Genomic DNA, 27,745 nt, shown 5'->3' with positions numbered 1-27,745 from the left:
AGGTCTGTTTACTTTTTTGGCCTCTTTCCTCTGAGCTGATCTTTGCATGAAAGTCTTATCCCGTACAGCACCATTGTTTCAGCGACAGCAGCGGCTCATGAGGGGCCCCCCGACTCGGCCGATAAGCGCATCAGCCATTACCGGGTCCCTCCTTCAAACCTATTAGGTCTTGCAAGGACTTCAAACACCAATTTGTTCTGCAAATAGCCCATTCAATTTGTGGCTGCCAAAGAGAGACACCTCTCTCCCTCTCAGCAGTAATTGAATCTTCAAAGGGACATTTTCCTATATTTCTGTCAGGTATTAGAGTGATAAATAGAAAACGGTCATTTGAACAGAAAGAGAGGATACATGTTTATCCATTTTCAGTGAGACGCTCATCATGCGCCTCGATGATTGCGAGGGTGGAAATTGAATGGCGGCGCTGCAGGATCCTCAATAGAGGATTTTCAGTGGTGAGGCAAGTCACGCACTGATGAGGCCTTTCCTCATGAAAGATAAATTCTTGGGCACTTGGCTAATGGGATCTTGTAGTAATTATGTAATTCAGACATAAAGACGCCGCGGAAATGGTTCACTGGTAAAAACAAGGGACTCGACAACATTGTGACACTCATTTTCAATAGAGATGCAGTGTATGAAGTCTAATTCTCATCTCATATTAGCCAAATTTTAGCAAACAGCAACCTCGAGCACTGGTTCTGAAGCTTTACAATGAATTTACAGAGGCTTTTAAATCTTACATATTTTTATTAATTAAATACACCATACTGGAGCAAATGTCTCGGAAAATATCACAAATAAATTTCTCTTTCATTCAGCATTTATATGTTGGTGATGATCTCTACATTACTGACTATGAGCAAATTTCTTCAGTTTGCCACAGGTTCAGGTTTGAAGGGGAGGGGGGAACTGGAACCAAGTGTGCAGAGTTTGAATGTACTGTAGCCACGCCTGGACAACGACATTTACATGCATACTGTACATACATGGTAGTTATACAAATACACCTAGAGTGTTCATGATTTGTTTTCCACAAAAAGCCACAGATTTTTTTTTAAACCCCATCTTTTCTATACATATACCACCAAAGAAAACAAAAAAACATTCCCCTTTGACAACACTTAAAATATATAAAGTGAAAACACCATGTTGTTGGGAAATGAAGATAGAAAAGGAAGAGAGGAAAAATGAAAAGGTCCCGGTTTTCCCCACAATGTCTACAAATATGCAGAGTTGAAAAGCCTGCATCTCTTTAACCTCATTAGTCTTTTTTCTCCTTCCCTCACTTCAGTCACAACATCCTCCTGTGTGTTATTTAATTTTCTCTTCCCGAAGAGTCCCCTTGGAGTCTGATTCGTCTCCGGTCTTTTTTATTCCAAGGTCATGAAGTCCTCAGCATCCTGATTCAGGTGCGGTTAAGTGCAAGTATCCACCCATATTTGGGGAAAAGCCAAGTTTGAAGGCTGAGCGTTGGGGTGTGGGGTTGCAGAAATAAAAGTCAGGTTACTTGTAAGATGGGTAGAGGATTCCTTTTAGGGCAAAGGGCCTGGGAGCACAGCTAAAAGGCTGGGGTGTTGCTGATCCACGCTGTCTTGGGTGACAATGAGTAAGGGCTAAAATGAAGGCACACATCCTGCTTCCTGCACAGCTCCCGCTTAACACACCTGAATAGTGAGAGATAAAAAAATAAAACAATTAAAATTTCTGGGCTGTCATTAAGGGCGTCAGTTCACAAAATGCCATCAATGTTTCACTGTGATAAATCAACTTTCCACCAGCTTCACGGTTTAATTTATTGATCAGCCAGGCTTCGAAAAACCATCTGGTGTCCTATTTACTCTGCCTTAACTTAAAAGTGCATTCATGAAGCGACTCTCTATAATTAGAATCGCGCTCTAACATAACTGCAGGAGGTGATCCTGCGAAACAGAAAAATTCAGGGGAGTAAAGACAATTATCTGTCTGGGCTCCACCAGCATCCAACTTTTTCATCTTTCTTGTTTTTTGCTTTTTTTCCCTTCATGATTTTAAGGGCCGATTTACTTTTCCCTTCATCCCTCAAATCACTAGGAGGGCTTCAGTCTATTAGTAATTGCAAGCTCCTACTTGGGGGCTAATTAAAGTGACTGACGCTGGGAGGGTCTCACTCCCCTGGGTCAAAGCAGCTCTGTATGAGAGAGGTAATTTGTCTGTTCTGAACAAAGAGATTAGGAAGAAGCTGGGAAGAAAGCTTAATAAATGAGCATCAAATACCCTATGCCATGAACGCAGACAACACCAATTATGTCACAGCAAAACTGCACATAATCAAAACAATGGTCACTAGATAACCCCGTGTTTCTGTGACTGCTTCATTTTCTCCTCTGCTAAACCAGCCTCCACACTCACTTTATACATGAGGTACTGTATATTGATTTTGGGAGCCGCTATCCTACTGTAAGTCTGTGTTGTTTCAGGCCGTCCAACTTCTGCTCTTGCGCGAGAGGCGAGACTGTTTGTGCGACGAAGTGCGTCAGCAGCGGGGTAATTCTCGTTATTTCACTCACAGAGATAACAAAAGCATCCTGAGACTGTTCCCACTGAGCGATGTGTCTCTGTTTATTTAATAATTCTCTCTCTGCTATAATTAAAGCACCAGGGCCAATATTCAGATTGCATTTTAGCATCAATAATTCAGCAGTTTTCACTACAATTGATGTTAGCGCATAAATAAACAATGAGGCCTCATATTTACTATGCCAGCCATGCTACAAGAGACATTGGGTTGGGGGGGTGGGAGTAAGGACTTAAACAGACATTTAAAATTAAGCTAGATAATGCAACAGCTTTCAATTTGAATGTGAGTAGCTCTAAGAGCTCTAAGAGCTGATTTGTAAAAGTGACAAGCCCTTAAAAGGCCCGTGACATGGAGGAAGGGAGGGTGGGGTGCAGGGGGGTGGGGGCTTAATGGAGTTCTACCTCTCTTCTACTCACAAAACCACTCAAGGTGAAATGCATGCTCCCAACAACATAATTCCTCTTTCAGTCAGACTCTGACACACTCCAAACACCTCCCATATCTCTCTGTGTGCTGTGTGTGCAGACAAGGTATCAATAAAGCTCCTTGTTGTGAGGCAAAAATGATTATATCTCCTGCGGGCAGAATGAAGCTATCCTGAAGAATGAAGTTATCCTTCGTATATGATTAGGCCTTCTGTTTTGCTTTCACTGGAGGCATCAAGATCAAATCAGGGGAAGCCATGGTGACAGCTTTCATGATATACTGGCTGCTGCAGCTTGCGGTCTGTGTTCAACCTCAGGTCCTGGATACATATTTTTGGCCTTGGGAGTAATAACTTAGCCCAGGTGATCCCAGTCTTGTTGATGGAGTAGTCAAATGCAGTTTTAAACACTCGCTATTAATGGCAACGTGTCAATTGGAAGTCTGGCTCGGGACAGAAGATAAATTTAAGATGAGTCAAAATATGTATCTGCTCACAACAAACTGAGCGTGAGGACAGCGCTACAAAAAAAATCATTTTCACATGTTTTGTGCTGACGGTTAATACAGATTTTCTGAGTGCATGTCCTCCAACAAGAATGATGGAAAAATCCATTGGCTGTCTAAAAATAAAATTCATCTCTGCTCTGTAAGATTTAATATCTGCTGCATGCCTTGCAGTGGAGTTGAATCGACGACATCAATATAAACAGGGTGAAAAATGTTGGCTTGAATATTACAGATGTTTTTCTTTTCCTGCAAATGACTCCAAGTGACTGATGACAAGCTTTTACTGACTTGTTCTTTACTTTGAAGTCACCAGGCTTCTGCCCAACAAACAACTAAGAACTGCGGAACACCCCCCCCACTCCTGTCATGTTTCACCGGCGCAGAGAAAACAAGGGTACTGGGAAGAAGGTGGGGAGTCATACCTTCTGGTCGGGCAGTAGTGGGTTCGTCTGCAGTGAACTCAAATGGCCGTTGATGAGTGCTGTGGGTCTGTCGTGTTCACAGAACAGGCTGCCATTGATGTAGTGGAACCGGTCCCCCGGGACGAGCCGGTTCCGGCAGGTGGAACATGCGAAACACTGCGGGAGAGGGGGCAGGAGGAAAAGCAATGACAACCAGGACTGAGGACCACAAGGCACAGCTCAATCCCATTATGTAATAACACCTCAGAGCACACGCTTGTGAAGGGATACAAACAGACATGTTCACATTTTTGTGCAGATGCTTGGTTAAAGATAAAAAATACTTAACAGCAATTTGTGGCTTTCCCTGATAAATAAAATGAAGATTTATCCTATAAATTGTCAAGAATTAATCAAAAAAAGCCTAAAAGAATTTACTCAAGTACAAAGTGACGCAATAAAATGTTTTGTTTTGTCAAACCAACAATTGAGAACGATGCAATATTTAATTTACTGTAATATAAACAGTGTTCCCACTAAGGTTTTTTTAGGGGAGGAAGCCAATCCTTGAACATAGGTAGTCCGCATGTGTAGTAAACAGGCGGTCAGAGTGAATATCAGAGGATAAAAAACATGTCGCTAGTTCAGTCTTCCCCTTGAGCTACGCTGCAGAAACTTGCTTGCCTTGGCCGATGATTCCACTTCCTGTGTCTGACGTTTAACATTAACGGCACTCTGCTGAGTTTTGTCATTGTGACTTTACAACATTACAGCAGCAGCACTGATAAGTAAATGTAAAGGTAAGTAAAAATTAGCATTTCTCACATTACAGAAGATGAAGGGTAATGTCAAATTTAAGTGTATATCAGAATAGTTGTCAATTAAATATCTATCAATTAAGTGTTAGATAACTCAAATAATTGTTTCAGCCATGGAAGCAATTAAATTATTTTCTTATCTGTTTTAGTTGCCAAGTATAATGATTTAAAATAAAAAAGAATGAATAAAATAACAAGTTAAACCGTGTGTAATGTTTTTATTTTTACTTTCTTTGGCTCAGAGCTATTGATAGAGGACTGGTGCTTACCTTGAGATGGTACACGTTGCCCTGTGCCCTCATCACCAGTTCACTGGCTGGAATGGACTGGCCACAAGCGCTGCAAGCTCCGCTGTTTCCAAATAATCTGAGAGAAAGGGAAGAAAAACGAAAAAGAGCGAATGTTACAATAGAACCACTGTATGCATCTGCATAGATTTAGCCTTGTGTAATGGACTGTGGCATCCCCACTTTTGACTGCCGAGTATGTGACTGAATGAAAACTATATTTAGTGCCACGTTCACTATCTCCCAGCTCCATTTCTAAAGTGAAGGGAAAAACACACACGAGAGAAAGAGAGAGAGAAAATCGTCAGAGTATCAACAGAAAAATGAATCTTGCAGTACTCTGCTCTCCACAAGCATCTAGCACTGAAACTGCATATTACTTTGGGTGCACATTTTTTGCAACCTAATAATAACCTGGAACATAAGCAATCAGGACCTAAGAGGATTTGATTGTACATCCAGGTGGAGACATAGTGCTTTTGCCATTAGGACTCCTGTGAACACTCCGTCAGTGCCGTGTTTCCATTAGAAACCCGTAGCTACTCGGGTTGATATATAATGTGCATGGGTTAACCTTTTCAATCATGGTGTCAACACTTTAGATTTGCTTCTGCTCATCTCTTTCGTCCCTAACCTTCTCTCTCTCTCCCTCCCTCTCTCACTCTCTCTCTCCCTCTTGATAATGAAATGCTTGCTCCAGCTTCCCTTCTATCTTCCTTCTGAGTCCACAATTTAGATTACTTCATCTCGGTGAGCAGCAAACTGAATGAAATTTCGATTTGAGCAGAAAGTAATTTACTGGGATCTGGACCCATTTGTCATCATATCTCACCGGGTGTTTGCTCTATCACTGCACTTTTCCTAAGCAATCAAATAAGACCACGGCATCTGACATGCTCCGGAGAGAAGGGGAGAGAGGGAGAGAGGGATGGAAAAAGAAAGGGATAGGGGGGGATTGGTTAACACTGGTGTGTGTGCATCAGATAAAGTTGTTTGGCTAAAAAAAATTAACAAGAAAAAGAGGAAAGTGTTTTGAGATATTATTAAGGGAATAAATGCTTCCACCATAACCCTACAGTTGTTAGATATATTGACAAACAAACACGCCAGAGCTCTTTGCAAAGGGACACAGAAATGGCTTTCAATAAGACAGCCTCGGCAGAAGCAAATTTTGTCTTGGCATCATTTGGAAGGGCTCCATCAAAACTCAATTTCAGAAACTAATTAACTGGAGACTGTCGTCACAACACTGCCAATTCCCCGCTTTCACTGGGACAAACATGATAGTGGAAATGAACATATAGGCCCTGCTTTAAGACTCTCGTGCAATGTGTGTGGAGAAGCAAGACTTTGCTTCTCCTGCAAGGACATTTCTGCATATCAAAGTGGCCTCATTCGAAACTCAAACTTCACTCAAATTGTAAAAACATGTTCCTCTTGTTCACGTTGAATTTTTCACAACAGCCCTTTTTTGGTTAACCAGAGTGTGCAAGCTTTACCAGGTTGAGTATTTTTACCAGGGGATAGGCTCTTGATAGTTTTTGATTTAAGGAGCCAAAGCCTTTAGGTGCTCAATTAAGCAGCTATATCGGTTTGAACTTGGGCTCTAATGGCCTCTTCTGCCAGTGAACTACAGCACAGAGGTGAAGTAGACACCCCAGGTCAGTATAATTAAGGCCAAGGGACTCTTTAATTGCAATGACACATCTGGTTTCTGCTTTTCTCCTCCTAAAAAACAGAGCTTCTTACCATCTTTCTGGGGGATGGATTTATCTTGATTTATCTGTTGTCTTCCCCTTGTGGATGTGACTTTGCTACAACCAACGGTTTTGATTATATTAAATAACAAAACACAAAAACACATTTAGAGCTGTCTGTTGTCTATATAGGCAATGACTATTGGATTTCATTTCAGCACTGACTGCCAGGTGAAATATAGCATGGCTTGCTGCTAGGCTGTCTGGTAAATGCAGACCTCATTCACCAGGGCCTTAGAGTAGGGTAAAATTACCCCACAACAATGATTTCTGCAACACAGTCCATTAAAAATGCCTCTCTACATCAGCAGCCAAAGCACCTTAAAAGCACTAGGCCATATTGATACTGAAGCGGAGCTTTGCATAATGGCAAGAGCTGCATTAGAGAAAAGGGTGGAGGGGCCAGGGACAGGGTGGGGAGGGGCGGGGAGATTGCAAGGATGAGGGAGGGTGCGCATGGATCTGTGTTGTGCATGTGCATGTGTTTTAGGGGGAGGGGGATGAGGAGGTGTGGGTGTGTGCTGGGGTGGAGGGTGGTGGTGGCGGCTGCAGCAGCGGTGGGGGGGATCAGCCAAATTACACTTGGTTAATTCAGAGTAACAGATCTGGCCCCAAGTGAATTGAAGGCCTTGAATTAATTCTGTTATGACAAATCAAGATAAACGTTTCCCCTAAATTGCATGCGATTTAATTAATTTCTGAGATCCCAGTTTTTTCCTGGCCTAATAGTTCACATTCTCTTGTGCTGTCATAGTGCTTGAGTGGGCAGACTTCAAAGTGATATTAAATAACCAACTATTAGATTTACCTCACACGTTCTATTGGAAAAGTGCCATTTAATTACCTTGGCTTATTCAATTAAGGGGACAGCATTCTCCCTGAATCCAGCAGCCACAAGTAAATTAATTCTCCTCTACTAGCAGCCCACAGAAATAATATCACCTACAGCTTAGTACAACATGATCCCCACAGCAAAACGCAACTTTGGCTTTCAGTTTGACATGAAAGCTTTTGGTGGCAGCGCTGCATGAAAAACAAAGCTGGTGTTTGTCCTGCGATGTTTGTGAATACTCCTACTTGATTGATGGGAGATGGGTATCATCCCGGGCCAGGCATACATCCCATTATAGCCCTGATGTGATGCATGCTGACTTGCACTAAATCAGAGAAGCATTTTCATATCAGATGTATGAATGGAAGTTTGGGCTTACAGCAGAAAATGTATGACATACGAGCAGTTTAGCAAGTCTATTACAAAAATGAGTCTGCCCCTTTAAGATCAAGGGGAAAAAAACTGCAGCAAATGGCCTTCACAATAATCCTTCTTCTCTCTCTGTCTTTCTCTCTTGCTCTCTCTCAAAAGCCAATTTGGTTAATTAAATGTTTTGTTTGCAGTGTGGCTCTCATTCATTTCGGACACGTCATTGGGAGCGGATACAAGCCAGGGACCAGATCTCATTAGATAAAACCCATCAGGACTAAAGGAAATGGAGGGGGACTATAATTAAAGCATTTAATTGTGTAGACTCACTGTCAGATGTTTTTTCCCCCGCTCCTATCTTTATCTCTGCAGAGATCTCATGGTTCCATAATATGCGTTTTAGCTCTTCCACCAAGCATGCTCTCATTACAAGTGGAAAGGTGTATCCACATTTTCCCCTCTTCTAATTTTAATTATGTTACAGTCCCATTATGAATGAAGTACCCCATTGACTTCCTCATCCTTTTTATGAGGTGGGTGTGAGAGCGCGCAGGCACACTTTAGATTTTGAATTATCCGTGCATATTTAATAGCAGTGTCGCATGTTGACTGTAGCGCAGGTACATCTTTTAGATTACTCAAGTAAAAGAAATGAAGTGTGCCCGAAGTAAGATACAATAATTGACATGTATTTCAACATATACAAGCAAAAAACCTGAAGACATGAATGTGAACTGAATTGTTAAAGAATAATATTTGTTGATAAGAAAATTTTAAAAATCGATACAATTCTTTCCCCTCGTGGTGTAAACTGGGCCTTGTCCTGTCATCCTGCATTATGTCAGCACTAACCTGCGGTTGAGTCTGCCGCACCTACTACAATATTTAAAAAGCTTCTCTTTGCTAATTAACTTGGTCTTTTCTGTTAGGTTAAAAAAAGACTGAAAAAGAAAACCAACAGCGTACGCAATTCTGTAAAGCAAACAAATCCTGCACGACTCATTTTCTGTCCTTCAGTTGACCATGAACAGCAAAGACATGCAGATGGCCTCCAGAACAAGTCTTTTACTTTGTGCTCAGTCAACACGGCCGCGTGTTTGACCACACTCAGGTAGACTTTAACCATTACTCCAATAAGCACTGATGATGCTAGAACAATGAGACACATGTTCCCAGGAAATACACCCAACCTGGCAGATTATTGCATGACCAGAAATTATCATTTTTAATTTAGCCCTGTTTGGTTTTACTTGATTTAATATTATTACTAAATATATTCCAGGACTTTTAAAAGTAAACGCATCTGGTTTCTGAGAAATGGAACTTTCTTAAAAATTCATGCACAATGTGACACGAGTTATCCCACTTATACTTGTAACATATGAACGGAAATCTCTTCAGATAATCTTCAGTAATAACATTCAATAAAATATAATTTGCTGTGTGCATGCATTCCGAGGTCTCAGTCTCACCTGATGTAGTCATTTCTACAAAGGATCATGCCACTTTTTGTATAGCACGACGTGCCGATTTCACCCAGCTGGGCCTGGCAGCAGGAGCACTTGAGGCATCGGCTGTGCCAGTAGCTGTCCATGGTGTAAAGGAGGAAGCGGTCTGCGATTTTCCCCCCACATCCTGCACACCGTTTCCAGGACAGAGAACCCGTGCCCACCGGCGGTGGCTGGCTGCTGCCTCCGGGATTCACCATTGTCCCTATAAACACAAACAGAGGAGATGATGAAGACGGTCCCAGTGATTGTGCATGTCACACCCAGAAGTCTGCTGTTCCGGATTTTACCCGCTATGTTTTGTTTGGTACACGGCGGGGTTAGGACCTGAGATGGGTCACAGGTAATGTGGAATCCCCATGTTAAAAAGGTAAATCATGTGAGCCACACTCCACAAGTGAATTTGTCAATTATCAGATCTAAAATGTCAGCCCCTTGAACATCTTCTTGTGTCAGTGTGGTCTTTGAGCAGCTGCAGCCTGCAAATCATACCAAAGCTAAATAGCTGATCTCATTAGGGGAACAGTTCCGAGTTCTGTTGTGCTACAAGTAACTAATCTGCCCTTGATCTCCGTCTCATCCCTGTGCCGTTGCCTTCACTGGTCCTCTCATGATGAATGTCTGTAAAGTGATAATACCAGGGGCCAGAGGAACAATTGTGCTGTGCAGGCTTTTGTTGAGCTGTCCGGAGAAATTCTAAACAGCATAATACTTTGCTGCACAACTCTATACTCTAATGCACTTTGAACAGCTGGGGAGGGGGCTGCTGTTGCTCAACACAAATGGAATGGGCTGAAACAGACACTTTGACATGTTGAGTTTACCAACACTTGATGCTCGCGGGGCCTTTTGACCCGAACAGCGAATATGATCTGCCTGGTGACGGTAAAACCAATATTTAACAGCGCCTTTAATAGGGACTCACACTGCAGCCGCGATTCACCACAGACCTGCTGTAATGATGTTAAGTGGTCTAATCTGATGAAATGCAAGGCGCTTGTTTCACCTGCAAAATTAATGTGGGCTCTTTTCAAATGTAATCCTCTCCAATTTGGTGAGGCAGACTACATGCCTGGATAAAGCCAAATCTTTGTGAAAGGCAGGTAGGCTAATTAGAGTTAGGGGGTGGGGGAGAGGTGGTGGAGGCGGAGGGGCTGGGTGGGAGGGGGTTGTACACACAGAAAAGCATTCAGTAAGCCCATTAGCGACGGTGGCTCTTAGGGGACAAACCATAGTGCTGATTAAATCTGAATCAAGAAGGCGACCTGAAAGTGACTCCCTGGATAAACAAGATCGTCAAGTTTCATTCAGGAGAGGAGTTTTTTTTTTTTGTTTTGAGGGAAGGAGGGAACATGAGGGTGAGGAGAGGGGAGACAGGAGAGGAGTGAGAGAGGAGAGGAGTGAGAGAGAGAGGAGAGGGGAGAGGGAGGGGTGGCTTTTAACTTAAATGGGCTAACTCAAGTAATTACACGGGCAGGCAATTTGGGCGCAAGTCATGGAAATAGGAGAGAGGAGGGAGAGAGGGGTGGGGGGGTGGAGAAACATTATCAGGCTGCCATGTGCTAGAAGCTCCAGTGCGATGACTGCTGCTTCTTCACGGGAAAAGAGAGGAAATGTGGCATCACATTAGAGAACAGGGGATAAGAAGAAGAAGAAGAAGAAGAAGAGGAGGGTTACATGGGCTACACATATGAGCGCTAGCATTCTTAGCATAAAGACACCAGTAGAACCGGGGAGGCTAGTTTCCAGCGAGAAGCGGCTATAATTAGAACAGAATAAAACACAGTTGCACAGGAGTCGCGGCTCTGACAGACACAAACACCCACCTCGCTGGAGTCTTCTCGGTGTAATGGCTGCAAAGTTGACCACTTGAGCGGGGCTCTCTCGGTGAATAACAGGTAACAGCGGGAAAAAAGTGCAGGTAACAGCGGACACACTAGCGCGCGCGGTCGGCCTCCAGCTCCGCGCTCGCGTGTTCACTGGCAACACGCGCAGTAAAATGGAGTTATCAGATAGTATTTCCACTGGAGGGCTTTTTTTTTTTTTTTTTACTGCTTCACTGCTCTTGTCTTGAACAAAAGAAGTCCACCGCGGGACGTGCAGGCGCCACGACGTCCTCAAACAAGCACCGGGAAGTGTCGTGAAGAAGAAGAGGAAACGAGGCTGTGGCTGGCTGACCGTCCTCCGCTCCGCTCTGCTCCGGGTCCCGTTAGTCTCGCCGGCCGCTCCCGCTGCTCTGCTCCCCGCATGTGTCGCTGACAGGAACGAACCTCCAGCTGGAGAAAAGAGGAAAGAACACCCCCCTTTAGCCGCGTGACGAGGGCGCCGCCGCAGCCAATCGGCGCGCAGCCCATTTAGCAGGAATCTCGAGCGCGGCCAATCAGAGCGGCGGCGCTGTGGACTCGGACGCGCCGGAGGATGGATGGAGACGGAGGTGAGGAGACGGACCGGAGAGGTGAAGGAGAAGACTGTCGGAACAAGAAGGAAACAAAAACAAAAACACAGGGACTAAGATGATTTATGATCAACTCTTCTTTCACTCTTTACAACTTCCGGTGGTTAATGCTTGATTGAGTATCTCCTCTAGTCTTTACTGCTCATAAAAAGGGGAGTTATGGTCTGTGATTGCTGATATTCATCGTGGTATAAAGTGACGGATCGCTCCTTAGTTCTGCTTTCAATGGTCTCCTGTGAAACATGTATTAAATACAAGCTGCGTGGCAACATCCGCTTGGCCACAGTCACCTCACGTCTGAGTTCAATTAGATGACATTCAGTAACTACTTAGTTTACCGAGGATGACTGCAACCTCTGGGAAATATCAAGGCCTAATAGCTGCGTAGTGGCGCCATCGTCTGTCACTGGGAATAATCGCAGCGAGGCCCTTCCTGTCGTCTCCAACCTCATTAAGCCTCAGGTCATTGGTTTCAACACCTATTAAGGCTAATCTGCAAGACCTCGATTTGGCTGAGATCATTTAATTAATTCAGCCTTACAGTTTTATTTTTTTTCCCCACCATCATGTGCGACATCAAAGACAAGATAAGTTGGAAGCAACTGAAACAGATTTTTAATAAAAGCAATGTGGTGCTGACATGTTATTGTGCAGGATGCTGAAAGAGATGGGGATTCTTCTTTCATCATCAGCTTTAAGTAGAAAAAAGGCCTTGCAGTGTAAATGGTAAACGGTCTGTATTTATATATCCCTTTTCTAGTTTTGATGCACTCAAAGCTCTTAACAGTAACATTTTTACCATTCACCCATTCACACAGTGCATCACTTTCTCCATCACAAATCACTCATGTACTGTCGGCACATAGCTGTGAGGATCGATTTAGGGTTCAGTATACCACAGTATACCATGAAGGACACTTCAGCACGCACCAAGGGGAAGACTGGTTTCAACCCTGCCGAGCCGCTCTATCCCCCTGAGCCAGAGCCGCCCACTAGACACCTGTCCTTTGCAAAAATGGATAAACTAAACAATCAGTGTTGCTATTGGAGAAAAGTTGCTTTGGAAAAAAGTTGCTTGAGATTCACATTAGTTTGAGTGGTTTTACATGACAAAACAGCTTTATTATAAGATGCCTCTGGCTCCATTAGAAAGACATCAGATGTGTAAAGATGATCTTTTTCTTGACTTTAATTGTTTAATTATTCCTGCAGCTCCAAAGAGACTGTGCTGCATCGAGCTGATTTCCCTTTGGCAAAGCCAATGCTACTCCACCTTGGTTTGAGTCACATTCTCCTGACACACTCATCAAGTCGCTCACTCGCTAGAACAAAAACACCACAGAAGATGGCGAAGAATATCTTTCCACCAAGGAATGATTAATTGATATAAATGATTAAAACAGAGGGAAATTATGAAATGAATTTGAAAGGGGGCCTCACAGGAAAAGCTTTGTTTGTTCCAGGCCTATTTTAATGAGCTTTTCATAAATGGGCAGTAGTTGAAGTGAAGAGGAGGAGGAGGTTGAGGGGTCAGGGAGATTTGGGGGGTTGGATGGTGTGTGTGGGTGTGTGTGTGTGTGTGTTCCCTCAGAAATTGATCATCTCTTTTCTCCGCTGAGATCTTTCAAGTCCTATATGGCAGTTTCCAAGCAGCTGTATAATGAAGCAGACCAGATAAAAACACACACACACACACATCGGCACACAACAATATGACGGCACACTATTTCTGTGTTTAAACAGGGACAAGAGAGCGTCAGATGTGGCTCGCAGCGTTGATACTCCCCACAGGGGTGATCTCACCGAGATGAAAAGGAGACCACGGTGCTTCATAATGAAGCTTCTTATCCTGTGGGAAAAAGCAAGAGAGCCACATTCAGCATGGCGGTTAACTTCAGATTGGGATTCACTCGGTGTTTTATTCTATTAACATGACATGAGCCACAGAGAGGCCACTTTCAATCTGCAAGTTTACACACCACAGGCAATCTCCTAACTAAATAACCGGCGGGTCACCACAACATTCTCTCACAGTCATCTCATAAGATCACATTGGATTGTTTACCACAGATACGAGTGGCCTTGTCCTGAGTATGTGATATAGCATCACACTCGCTTTACTGCGTGTGTGTGTGTGTGTCTTTCTTTTAGAGAGAATGATAGTTGAGCCAACTGATGAGGGAAGATCAGAGTTCAGATAGAGATGTAGTCGATCAACAGATAGAGAGGACCACTCCATGACTGCATGAAGTATGGCGGACTCTGCTGAAAGATCTAGAAATGAAATCTGCTAAATGAGCAAATGGCTACGTGCATGAAAACACATTAAAGAAATAGTTTGATACTTGGGAAATGGTGCTTAATCCCTGTTTTGATGAGAATTAGGGCGTTTTCAAACCTGAAAGTCCCAGCCAAGCTTCATATGTTTGTTAAACTGTTTAAATTTGATCCAGTTAGTTTTGAGGTAGCAGAGTAAAGACTTTTGTATGATATATGACAGGGTGGCTGACATATGACACATGGGCTGTGTCTACCTATACTTGACATTGATTGGTTTAAAGACGTGTGTGTGTCCATTCGGCTATTAGTTACTGACCTTTTTGAATAAAATGCATAGAAAAAAGTATTTTCATTTGAATAGAGAAAATGACTAAAACAGTTCACTTCCTTAATTTCGTTGTCCGTGTAATATGGTATTACTACCAGCAAAATAACTTTCCTCTTCATTGACTGCAAGCAATCTTGCGAGCTGCTTCTACTTCTCTGTCTTCTTCTACTGTTTGATGCTTTCTCACCTGAAATTGGTCCGAAAGTCTGAACTATCCAAAAAAGTGACAAACTAAGTTTTGTTCCGACTAAATTGATACCCCGTTCATGTTTGTAGGGTAAAGATGAAGCTAACCCCAGCTGTCAGTTATCTTAGCCAGGCATACAGACGGGACAAAGTCGGGAACAGCAGTATTAGTTTTGTGCTTGTGTGTTGAGTCTCATGCAGGAGAGTTTATTTGATCAATACACACAAAAAAACTATTACAGCATATCATTTGTACCGATTTTTATCTTTGGAGATAGGTAGATTCATTGACTTTTGGACGGAGCCAGGCTAGTGGTTTTCAGTCTGTAAACTATGCTAAGCTAGCCAGCAGCCGGATGTCGCTTCATATTTACTATACACTGATGAGAGGTATCAATTCATTTATCGAACTCTCAGCAAGAAAGCATTTTTCTATAAAATATTGCTAATAAGTTTGATGCAAAATACACCAACCACAACCAACTTTTTCCATTTTTAGTTTTTTCTGGTGTGTGGATGCTCCAAAAGCACATTCCATTCAGTCGGCCTACTCTGCAAATAAAAAACTCCATTTCATGTTTATGGGAGACTACAGTCATGCAATGTGTAACTGAAATGGCATGAAAATAAGCACATTCAGAACGACTAAATTAGTGTAATCAAACCCTTCAATCTGAGTTCAAGGCTGTGTTGCAAGGCTGTTGTCTTGTGGCGTGTGTGCTCTGTACTCCCTCCTCTTTTCCATGTGGTTCAGCTCCACTTGGGTCACTAAACAATGAAACAGTCAGGAGTGTTTTGCTCAATATTCCCCCCTCAGAAAACGTCTCACTTCATTTATTCGGTCATATTGATCTTTTTCATTTATCGTTTGTGATTAAACAGAAAGCGAGTAAGTAAATTTACTATTAAGTAAATAGAACCTAACAACTCAATAAATACCCCCTGCATATTAGTGGATTTCTTTAAAGCCTGTGCTGATAGTTTGTGTTTTCATCAGCTCTGGGGAGAGTAGCAACTCTAAAAGATATGTCAGGACCAATACTTGAATTCACAGGTCATATGGACACAAAAGAAATAAGTCACAAGAAGATTTCACAATCAAGTGTTAGCAGTTTTCTGGCCTTAAAAATATTGTTTAACAATCACATATTCTTAGAACTATTATGTGGCTAACATACTATAGAGTCTTCAGACTGTGAGACTCAAGTGCATCAATAGCTCATATTAACATCACTAACCTATCTATAACAGAATGTTCTTATATAGATACATAGTTAATTATACCCAGTCTAAGTCAAATCAAATTCTGCCTCTGTCATTAACCCTGGACTAGAGTGAAGAAAAACGTCCATGTTACCACAGGCCCTTCAGCAGCCTACCTATAGTTTTCTTAAATTGTGAAGAATCTGTCAGCAGGGGAGATTACCATTTATTTAAACAGAAGCTCATTTCCCTGGAGCCAAGAGTCGATCATTTAACTGACACAGCCAACCGGTCTTTCACAGAATAACTCAATCTCAAAAGGGGTATAGTTTGTTGTTGTTACTTACACAATATAGCACAGCCAACAATCACCAACCTTTCATCCACCTAATGGTATCCCACAGGGGTCAACTATAGGCCCTCTGTTATTTTCAGTATTTATTGATTTACATAATGTTATATGTACATGGCAGCAATAAATCTGAAGCTGTCCCTAAGTTTCCCCCTAATAAATCTCTCCTAAACATCGATGAAGGATTCAATCGCATCCTTCTGGTGTAGAAGGTTGTGTTGGAGTATGTGTTTGCTTCATCCAAATCTCTTTTTTAGGCCAACAAAGTCTGCATTTTAAATAAATGCTAAACACTATTGTCTATGAAAGCTGCTAAGATGTACATGCACTCAATGATCATGTTCCATTTGGTCACAGGCTGGTCAAACCACTTTAAAACCTCTACAGTCTCTGTATAATAGAGCATTAAAAATCCTTGATCAAAAGCCGTCATACTATCGCCATTGCCAAATAAAAAAAATATGATTTACTCAATCTTGAAAGCGTAATCAATTACACTAATTTGTTATTTATAACATGTGGCACATCACAGCCCAATATTATAATAAACAAGCAAAAGTCAAACTACAAAAATTGCAATAAAAGGGGACTGTGGTAATATTCTTCCTGGGTCACAACACAGTCATAACACACATCCACTGCTTGTTTGGTTTAGGATTTTGTTCATTTCTACATTCATTTCACTACTACACTGAAATGTAATGAGGCGTAGACATTTAGTTTACATTGTTTGGTCTTTTTTCCTTTGAGTTACTGTGTGTGCTGTGTCAATCGTCCTTCCTGGTTTGGCCACACATGGAGGTTTGCATTCAAGGCTCTCTGCTGGAAAGCATTTTTGGGGTCTATTTTAACCAAGACCACAACCTTTTCCGGAACCTAACCAAGTAGTTTTTTTGCCTAAACATGACCGAACTGTGTTTGAAAGCTGAATCCAGAAAGCCTTTGTTGTTTCATTGTAGTTATCTTTTTTCTACTTTTGTTTTCCTCTCCTTTCTAATTTTCCTAGGCTAGTTAGATGGTGTCATAAAGAAACCAAATGAATGTTTTCGCCAAAATCTCGAACTATTCCATTTACAACAAAATGCCTAGTGCCTGTCTTGTAGCATCATCTTCTAGGGTTGCAGCAAATCAGAATTGCATCTTTATTTACATCTTTCTAGCCTTTACAAAGCAAGACACTGCTGTGTGGAACATGATACACTGAAATCGAGGCTCATTTTGGATGTTTCCATTGTTGCAAAAGGACAAATCTGAAGCCTGAAGGGCTTTACGCAGCTAAACAAGATATAAATATCTACACATGGTGAAGCAATTGACAAGATTTAACACAAAAAGCAAGTAAATGGGAGACGTGTCCACAGAGCAGAGTTACATTTTAATGGACTATATTGGTCATCCTATCCTTCACATGGAGAACTTGGATGCCTTCCACTCTATTTAAAAATATGCTTTTATTTCCATAAAAGGCTTGTTGTTTGATACTGTGAAACAATGAGGGATTTACTTCCCGAAAATAATTTGTATTTAAAGCTTCAAAAGAAAACTCTTCTTGTGAAGCTATATAATGAACCCATCTAGTCTGTCATGGCATTTTCATATGAATATAATGGTTTTTGATGGATCAGAGTGCACATTTTCAAACACACCAGAAGCCCTTGACAGAACTGAATGTGCACAACAGAGCCTGAAAACCTCTCAGTGATGGGGAGGGAGAAAAAATAGGATGTGAAATGATGAAATTCAGAAACTAAATGACAGAGAAGCAAAAGCAGCCCTTCCTTTAAGTGCTTTAATCTTTGGATAATTACTTCTACACACACATTTCAGTCTCTGCATGCGCACACGTATAAACACAAACAGAACACCATGTGCTTTCTCTAACAACACTGCTTTAATGAAATGTCGTGAATCCTTAATGAGTCTCAGTGTCTTGTGATAAATTTCATAATTATTCAACCCCACACAACTTGAGAGGGATATTCATCAGTCAAAGCAAATTAGTAGGGATCCATTAGGGTTCAGTGTCTTGTAGGGACATTCACTTTATTAGCTCCTTACACCATTGCCATAATTGAGAGCATATTTCATTTGGCTCTAACCCCACTTTACTGAATGGCTGCTCTTTCCCTTTTTTTATTTACAGCCAAGTGCTCTGTACTGCGCCGTGCATACAACAACTGTTATACAGTACAATGCAGTGAGCAAGGTGATGTTGTTCCCTCGTCCATACTGGGCTTTTTTCATCTTTGCCTTCTCAGAATTTGCACATTTTTCTTTCAATGAGAGACAGAGACAGATTTACCTGGTCCATCTTTATTGATTCATCTAAAACATGCAGTGAAAGAAGTGTTGAGAAGAACTGATATCTGCTCCCTTTTATGTGGATTAAAACAAGCCGCTGATGAAAGAGGGTTTTGTCTCGTTGCGAAGAGGCCGTGGTCTGAGCATGCAGTTCCTTGTAGATCGGTGGGACACGGCAGAGGGGATAATTTCTTTAGGATGACTGATGATGGCCTCCACCCACAGATGCCTCTCTTGTTTGTCTTAGGTTAGTCTTGGGGTTCGCTTCATCCTCACTCTTTTCCCCCTCTTACTCTGACAACCTGCAGACATCTCAGATGAGTGACATTCCTCCCTCAGAGACACCAAGTCTCAGACATGGAAGAATGGAGAGGAAAGGCTTTCTGTTTAGTGTAGAGCCATGAGTAACTGATGCTGATGAGAAGCACTTGATAGTGGATCAGAAATTGGGTCAAGATTGGGAACCAAAAACGAATGTGAATTAAAAGAGTTCACATTTTTAGTACAGATTTCGTTTGAAAGATGGAAACTCACAGCAATTTTGCAATAAATGGTTTATGACTGTACAGGTTTGACTATTTTGTTACAGATGCCTCTTCTGAATTCTTAGTTTGCCGCCCATGAGATTATGAGCCTCAGTGTCCCCATACCTCCTGAAACATCAAATTTAAAGGTTTTTTCAAAGAATTACCGGCCAAACAGCATAGATGCGATGGATCGAGGTTGATTACTGTCAAAAAACTAAGAAATTGTATAATAAGAATTTGCAGGCTTTACAGAAGCTCACAGACAAATGACAAGAGAGAGGTCTCGGTAAATGGCCATGACAGACTAAGAAACCGAAGAGACATGTGAAGATCAAAGACGAAAGATCAAAGAGGCCAAAGGATGCAGGACTGGTGTTGTTGTTGTTATTGGACAAGTAAGTCGTAACTCTTGCTTGTTGGTTTCTGTCTTGTGCTGTTCTGCTTGCTTGATGTTGGGCTGTGTGGGTGAAGTAGATGACTTGCTAGTTTTAACATCAGAAGCCAGGTAATCCCATGTTGATAGAGGTTTAGCAAGTTAGTTCAATGTGATTTGATACACATCGTGGTCGGACATTAGCCTATATCCGGTCACATTTGGGTAAAATCTCTACCTTGTCAGTCTATAGGGCTCTTTGGCCTCTGAGGTTGCTGGTTTCTTCTGTCAGCTCGCCATCAAATGCATGTGTATACAGCTGTTTGCCTGGGGAGGAACCGACAGCAACTCGTAATTACGACATTAAATCACGTATCCCACCTATAGGGGAAGCCTGAGCATAACCGAGAGCGAATTTTGCATTGTGTCGTTTTCAACCAGTTAAAATAATAGTAGCACAAATTGTCTTTCTCCCTACTCCTGTGTAATAAACAATGCAATGTTGTTGAAGCTATGTTTCAATCTGCAAGGTCGTCATTGAAATGCTGTCTCATAAATATATTTTACTATTACACCTTTAGCCTTGTGTGATGTGAAATTTGTACCCAACTGGGGTTGAATGAACGCAGCATTCACCTATTTGTGTGCTACTGGTCAGTTTAGTTCATAAGTCACTTACTCTGGAGGACTTGTTTCTATTTGTGTGCTGGCACAAAGCCTGTTCTTGTACAAATGTGCTCACAATTCAACCTTTCTCAGGCTGCAGGCTGTTTTGTTGTGCTTGGATCATTTGGTATTTTCATGGCTCTGTACAAACCAGTGTGCACCAAGGTGGGTGAGGTGGCACAGCTGAAGGTTGGATCTATTTTTTACCAAGTGGCACAGTGCAACTTCAGTAGCCACTGTGGTTTCAAATTTTGCTTGCATATGTGCCTGTGCTGAGTTTCAGGACCTTATTGGGTGTGTGCTTTAGGTACCAGTAAAAATATTAAATGGATTTATGATTTAGAAGTCAGGGTTTCAATTTGAATACAGCGCGCCAATATTGTATCTTTCACTGCAGCAAATGCAAGATAGAAAGTAGAAATACTCACAACTAACAAAGCACTTGACCAGGCATGTGTGTATGTATTTGAGCGACCTATATACTGTAGCTGTTGAATTTCATTGAACCAGTTTCAACTTTTTTTGCCAAGCAAACGTACATGCTGGAGTCCTCTGGTTTGCCACTGGGTTTTTTATGGCAGGACTAAAGACAGTGTGAACATGGCCTTAAAACTATTTACCAACAATCAGTCTGAATATTTGACAGGCTAGATATATTTGGGGTTATTCTTTTAATTTGAATCTTGTGGACACCTACTGCCAAGGATTTATGATTTACGGTTAAGAGTAGTGCCCGTTTACATTGGTTTACACAGCCCATTACAAACCATTGTAATTGGCTGTTTTCTTGACCTGTGTTAATGCTCTGGAGCTACACCAGAATTATTATGCGTCATTAGTGAGTCCTCCTTAAACTATTTAAAAATATATTTATATATGTTTGTGTGCTGGACGTTGTGTGCAGAGCTTTTTATCAACATTATCCTAACTGGATTATCTGCAATGAAGATTTTATAGTCGATGTTTTTCATAAATAAAACTGAATTTTCTTTATAACTTTTCACATGTGTGGCCCATATATAAGTTTGAATGATTTACTTAACTGGTATTGTTTTCATACATTGCATGTCAGCTACTTAAGCAATCGACACGCTCTGTAATTCCGCTCAGTATAAAGCCCTGCAGGGACAAAACAAATAATGTGCTTTTACTTTTAAGATTAGCACCTGCTGTCAGTCCGATATGATAAATAAAAATAATCTAATTATCAACATGATCTGACGTGGATTGTGATTTGCGTTTTGACCCAGTTGCCAACCACTACTGTTTATCCAAGGATGGAGAAGAAGACATGTCCACAGAGTGAGGGCACACTGAGTGCTACAGAGCGCCAGGTCCCCTGCTTATTCAATTTGTATCAATATTGAACGTATCACATATGTAAATCACACTTAACTCGGCATGTCACTCCCTCAGGCAATTAAAAATACACATGCCAAGTGTGAAGCCGATAAGATGATAACAGTTTACGAGATATGGGTTCACATACAGACAGACAGAAATTTGTGGAATTAGTAGATAGCTAGGATAGCAAAGGTTTTAATCAGTTGTTAAACACTCATGCTGTCATTAGTTTCATGATAGGCAGTAGCAGTAGGTATTTTTTTGGACTGGTAGGTACAAATGGCTGTCACATTGATACATTTGTCATTTTTTAAGTGAATGGGGTGTATGGTGAGACCCTGCTTGAAAGTTGAAGGGACTTTCTCACTCAGTGAAAATGTCATTATTTTGTGAGTAATCAGGGGACACTGAATTTTCCACAGCAGCAGAGGGGCCCTTCACTAAGGCCTCGCTGTAGTGACTTAATCTTATTCTGCCCACATCATGGCCATGTTTGTCCAAAAAGCCTCCGCTGTGGAGCTGACCTGAGTGGAAGGTAATAAAAATCAAAGTCGAACAAAGGAAAGAAATAAGCTACATTCAAGCACACACACACACACACACACACACACACACACACACACACACACACACACACAGAAAATAGCACCCTTATCATCCCTGTTTCATTTAGAGTTGATTGCTGTCGGATTATAATGCAATCACCACGCTGTGTGAGCCGTAACTATGGGAACTGGTTTTAACTGTTTATCTTGCTAGAGATCTTAATTTAAGTTTGAACACTCTGGATCACTTAGATGTGAGAGACATGGGAAATTGACAAAAAGGGGACAACAAAGAGAAGGGAGGGAACGGGAGCTGTGGAGGAAAATGGAGAAACAGACAGTTTCTTGTTCTTTCTGTTGTATTTCATATGCAATTTAATTTGTCTTTCAGAGAGAAAATCAATTTATGATGACAATCCGCGGGGCAATAATGAAAGCAGCCCTCGTTCCTTTGCCATGGGAAAGTTTCTGCCGGAGAATGCCACTAATCTTGGCAAAATGAATCATTCACACTTTATTTGGACATCTGTGTTAACCCCTTCGTCGCCCCCCCCCCTCCCTCCTCCTGCAGCCGACTTTCATTCATTTGTGACAGTTTTATTACAAGTTGTGCATTTGGCTGGAGGCTCAGAGGCCAGAGAAGAATGCTGCATGGAGATGGTCCAACGTGTTGAGCAGTTGCTGAGTGTATAATATTGACTGTCACTATATGTTGGACCAAGTACCTGAAAGGCTCTCTGGACAAAACAAGCTCATTTTTTTGTCTTTCCACAGTCTACCTTCAACTTGGCTGCAGTCTGGTCAACAAAGATGTTTGACTTTAAGGTGTGAACAAACCCAGATTAAAGGCTCTGAGGCTCAGATTTAATGTAAACCCAAACTAACTCCATCCTAAATACAGGAAATTGCACACGCTGCCACAGAATCCACACACAGGGACACACAGCACGTAGGTCTATCACCTTTTCCATTCCAAGAATTTCTTCAACACATCTACAAGCTGCTCTTATTTTAAAACTAGCAAGAAAAGTGAAACTAATAGTTAATTGATTTGATTTCTATTCGTTTTCAAGACTAAAATTGTATTGTATGATGTCAACATTGTATAGAATTACAAAGGCTGCAAAGGTTACAGAGATCGGAATTGTGTATTCAGTCTCTAAAGTTCAAGCTTTTACATTCATCTTAGTTCAAAACTAGTCAGCACATATTTTTGGTCATTTTTCTTCAGCTGAACTGATCAAGGGACTCCCCTGATTCCCTCAGTGACAGTAGTGATTCAGTATAGTCATTGAAATTTTAAAATTTAAGATAAAAAATAATGAAGATCTCTAACAGCTAATTGTAAAGATAACACCAGTCATTATAGTATTGATGATTTGTATTTTGTTCTTGTCATGGCTTATCATTAGAATTTTATTTAGCTTTTTTTTTTTTCAGCTAGAGCAGAACCATGTTTGCTGATTTTCTTTAGGTGATGCTAATGCATTTAAAGTGCTGCCTTGCTGTGAGCTTTCTGCTGTATCCGTGCAGCATAACCTGAAAAAACTCCAAGGTCAGTGATCAATAGAAAGTTAATTAATGAAGAGTACACAATGTTGTACCCATGATTGTGTCTTTCAATCTTTGAAATGTCACCAGAATTACATTCGGAAAAACATCAACATCACCTTTAATTACCTTGAATTTCTAATTATAAGCTAAATAAAGAAAAATATTTAGCTCTGACTTAATTAAGCAAACTACTTATATGGCGATGTACGTTTTTATGGACTTCACAAATTGCTGAAGTTTTTCATATGTTTGTTCAGAATAGTCTATTTCTAAGTTACGATTCAGCCGCTGGCCATGGATGAAGATTGTATCTATTTAATTCAACTTTCATTTTCATTTCTGACATTTATATAAATTCAGTCCAGATGTTTCTGAAGAACCAAGAAGAGGTTTAGTTTGAGTGCAAAATGAAGTGAGAGTTGGCAGAAACATCTCCAATACGCATGTTTAAAGCCATGTGTTTAAACTGTTGAAGGAGTTAATGAATTCTTTGTGTGGCATGTTTAAGATAGAGCTATGCACACACTGAACATAATGAGTTTCTATTGTCATTGACCCATATAGAGGAGGATGTGTCATGTGACAGATCACTTTGAGAATACATGCTTGTATTTGACAGCGTTGCATGTAGAATATAGCTGCAGTATTGTTAAAGCTCTGAAAGTTTACACAGGAAAAGTTGTGCTGTGAAAAAGAACAAGGATAAAAAATTAAGTTCTGATTACAATTATGGGACGTGACACTTAGCTGATTTCAAATCAGCAAGGCCAAATTTCACAAAGCCTGTCAATGGTGGCAGCAAGCTTGCCAGATCCCTCCCCAATCAAAAGTTTGCTCTATATAATTTTACGCAATCAGATTTCTCCACAGTCATCCAGTGCAATCAGGTAATCAGAGGGGAGCATTAACAAGACAAATGGGGTTTAAAAAGTGGGTGCACTCTGTTTGCAGGAACTTCCTATGGAGAAGCCCCCTCCCCTGCTTGATTACTCCTATCACCCTCATACAGCGCGACATCCCTGCCAAATAGCTTTCTACTACAGTACAGGCAGTATGTGCAGAAGGAACCAATGTGATTGACTTTGCTTGTAAAATTCATCAGGCAAATTGTTACACTTAAGGCTATTTTTGTTAAGTAATAACTGCTCCAACCCAGGTTGCACAGAGTCAGTCATATTGTGTACAGTAATAGCACAGTGGCCACTTTCACACCTTCCATTAAATGGGAAATTCTGTTTTCCAGATTGCACAGGTAGGGACTTTTAATGTCAGAATGATTTCTCACTCCATCTATGGAGATGTCACATGTTGAGTTTGCACTGATTGTTGTTCTGCTTTGTCTTCTTTGCACCTTGGGTGAAAGAAAAATTACAATTTCACCTCGATAAGCTCAATTCTGAACTGTAGCCTCCTTTATTCATGTAAGGACAGGTTTGCACTAGATCTGTGTAAATGCATGACTTTATGTATTAAGTCCTTCCTAAGTTCTTAATTATTTTACTGAGCTAAAAAAGCAAGTAATCAATCATATAATTTGGTCATACAATTATAATAAAATAAATAATATAAAAAAAAAAAAACGTATGAAATGTTTTGATAAGTAAAAACTAGTAATGCTTGCCCTGGAAAAGCAATCAACTGTAAACAGAAAGTCATTACAGCATCTATATAACTGACAAAACCCATATGCTAAGGCAGCCAAGCTATATATTAAACTGAAAAGCTGGTCCAGAGAAACCATACATTACAAAATTTGCACATACATATAGAAGTCTGACTCAGCTAGTGGTATTTACATTATGCAGTGTAGAATTAATGCAAATCCAATTATTCTAACATCATCCAACACTATTTAGTCATTACTAGCATAGCATTTTTCTTGTAGTTTTGTTTTGCCTCAGGCGTTTTTGTGAAATGTCTTTTCTTTTTATTTCAGTTTAACCACATCATTATTAGATCTTATTTTTGTCAGTCAAATTTGCTACATAACTGATAAACCTAGCTGCTATTGGTTGTAAACAAGATATGGAAACAGATATAGCTAATATCTACAAACAGCTGTTTGTGTTAAACCTATTTTAATTCAGTGTAGTGGAAATCGCCACATAGAGGACAGTTTAAACTAAAAAAGAGCTGGTGCAACCAATGTTCAACAAATCTTTGAATGGGTAACAAAGTGAAAGTTAAATGGTCTCTAACTTAGTATTTAATTCCATTGCTTCACTTTAGAGCTGTATGCAGTACTATTTGCCTTGCTGTTGCTTTCCACCTCTCTGTCACCCTGTCACACACACACACGCACACACACACATTGACCACCTGTCACTGCAGTCAGACTTACTATCTGCAACACCAGGAGAAATTCTGCTCAAGTTGGTGGTCTGTTAAAACATCCGTAATGTTTTTGCTGTCTTCTGTAGGCAGGCAGGATTTAGCATAAACTTGTTGGATAAAGCAGCCACTGTGAATAGTTATGTGATAAGCCTACAGTTCTCAGCAGACAGACTTTGGCTTAACAGCGGCCCTGCTCTATGAGAGCGTAGGGTTAGGTGTGGTGTCCCTCCTGTTAGGCCAGAATACAGGAAACATACAGAAAGATACTGCTCTGTGTGCTAAGCTAAGGTATCAAGCTACTAGCTGTAGTTTAAAGAAAGCAAATAACCATGGGAATCTTCTATGATTAGTATGCTTGGCTATAAATTATTTTATTTGTGCCTCTAATTTTAGCACATGTTGTAGGGTAGGCTTACATCATGCATGACAGATTTGACACCTCTAATGTATGTATCAATGCAGTACCTTACTGCAGTACTTTATTGAAATTACTGTCTTTTGTCTCAAACTTTATTCTGTCCCACTTCTAATGATATATTTCTGGATAATCCAAGAGACTGACCTCTTCAGACTCTTCAGTCCTTCCAGCAGATTTTCTTGGCTCAGAAATAATTAGGGAAGACGATGTGAGGATGACAAAAGACAACAGTAAAATTAAATAGGCGCTCTCTCTGGCCCTTGGGTTCTTTGCAGAAATTCTAATTAAGTCCATCCAGAAACAGAGAAGCTGGATTGGGGCAGTTTCTCATCAGGGTCCCTCCATGAGCCTCTTTTGTCATGAACACACAGCCAATTACAAAGCTCAACAATAGAGTGGGTTGGTCTTATACCCTCCACACAGACAGGAGACCATGGGGAGCAGAAAATATCCATAAGCATGGAGTGACTTTGCGAAAAACACTCTCACCTTCCTAGGAAGTAAAATCAAATATGCATTTTTGTGTGTGTGTGTGTGTGTGTGTGTGTGTGTGTGGGGGGGTGGTGGTGGTGGTGAGGGCCCATAATGGTGTACATGAGACTTACAGGTAAAACTCCATGTGATACACACTCCAAAGTTGTTTTTATGTTTCAAGCTTTACACTGCAGATCCAGTAACTGAGGGGTTTTCCAAATATGTGTGTCCCACTTATTAAAATGAAATAAACTCAGCTGTAAAATAAATCTGAACGACTCTCTCTTTATATCAAGACAAGCCATAGATAACCTCACTTGTTTGTCATCATTGCATATTGGTGTTGGCGAATTATATGACTGGCTTTTTAATCTCTGAGTTTTCCCGAACATAGATTATGTAGCTGTCTCTCAATTTATTCATTGTGCACAGAGGGTAATTACCCAGAGATAAGTGTTCCTCTATCAGGGTCCAGTCACAGCGATCCAAAAGCAATCTCCTCAGACACGGGCCTTGTCCCCGGCTATTTGGGCGACACATAGTGGGAAGTGGGTGCTGAAGGATGCGGACTGAGTTTTGTGGTTACCTGCGTTTGGATGAGGCCTTTTGACAGTCACGGCCAGGTGGGCCAATCTTTCAGTCAGACACCCTATTTACCATCGCAAAGCTCTACTGCCCTGCCTCATTTATAGTCGCTTAGGTTGCTTGTGATGAAAAGCAGATAACAGTGTACATTCACCCTTCCACCTCTCTCCTCGGAGGGGGGGGCATTCCTCCTGGGGGGCTTGGACTATTATTTTCTGTGTCACATCAAAAATGAATGCTCCGTCAAATTTGCGGCAAAATCAGACGGCGTGTCAGAAAGTGCAATTAGTCACTGAGTGAGTATCTTGTTTTCTGTGTGATTTCTGATGGGAATAAGTCAGGTAGATTGATGCTT

The 27,745-nt window shown here is 41.1% G+C and overlaps 1 protein-coding gene across 2 annotated transcripts; it reads right to left on the bottom strand.

Annotated features, from left to right (window-relative positions):
• Positions 1-730: 730 nt before the first annotated feature.
• Positions 731-11,760, bottom strand: lmo4b (LIM domain only 4b). Of its 2 annotated transcripts, XM_035176929.2 has the most exons (5): positions 11,292-11,760; positions 9,430-9,670; positions 4,982-5,078; positions 3,916-4,071; positions 731-1,667 (listed from the first exon to the last, which is right to left on the bottom strand). In XM_035176929.2, the coding sequence occupies exons 2-5, from the start codon at positions 9,663-9,665 to the stop codon at positions 1,659-1,661; spliced, it is 498 nt and encodes a 165-aa protein (XP_035032820.1). In that variant the 5' UTR covers positions 9,666-9,670; positions 11,292-11,760; the 3' UTR covers positions 731-1,658. The 2 variants fall into 2 exon arrangements, with proteins under 2 accessions (XP_035032820.1, XP_035032821.1); XM_035176930.2 differs by lacking the exon at positions 731-1,667 and having other exon boundaries at positions 3,910-4,071; positions 11,292-11,424.
• Between the last annotated feature and the right edge of the window lie 15,985 nt (positions 11,761-27,745).

Source organism: Hippoglossus stenolepis, chromosome 14 (genome assembly GCF_022539355.2).
Source record: "Hippoglossus stenolepis isolate QCI-W04-F060 chromosome 14, HSTE1.2, whole genome shotgun sequence".
NCBI lineage: Eukaryota > Metazoa > Chordata > Actinopteri > Pleuronectiformes > Pleuronectidae > Hippoglossus > Hippoglossus stenolepis.
The sequence above is the reverse complement of the archived record's forward strand: the minus strand, read 5'-3'. Positions and strand labels throughout refer to the sequence as shown.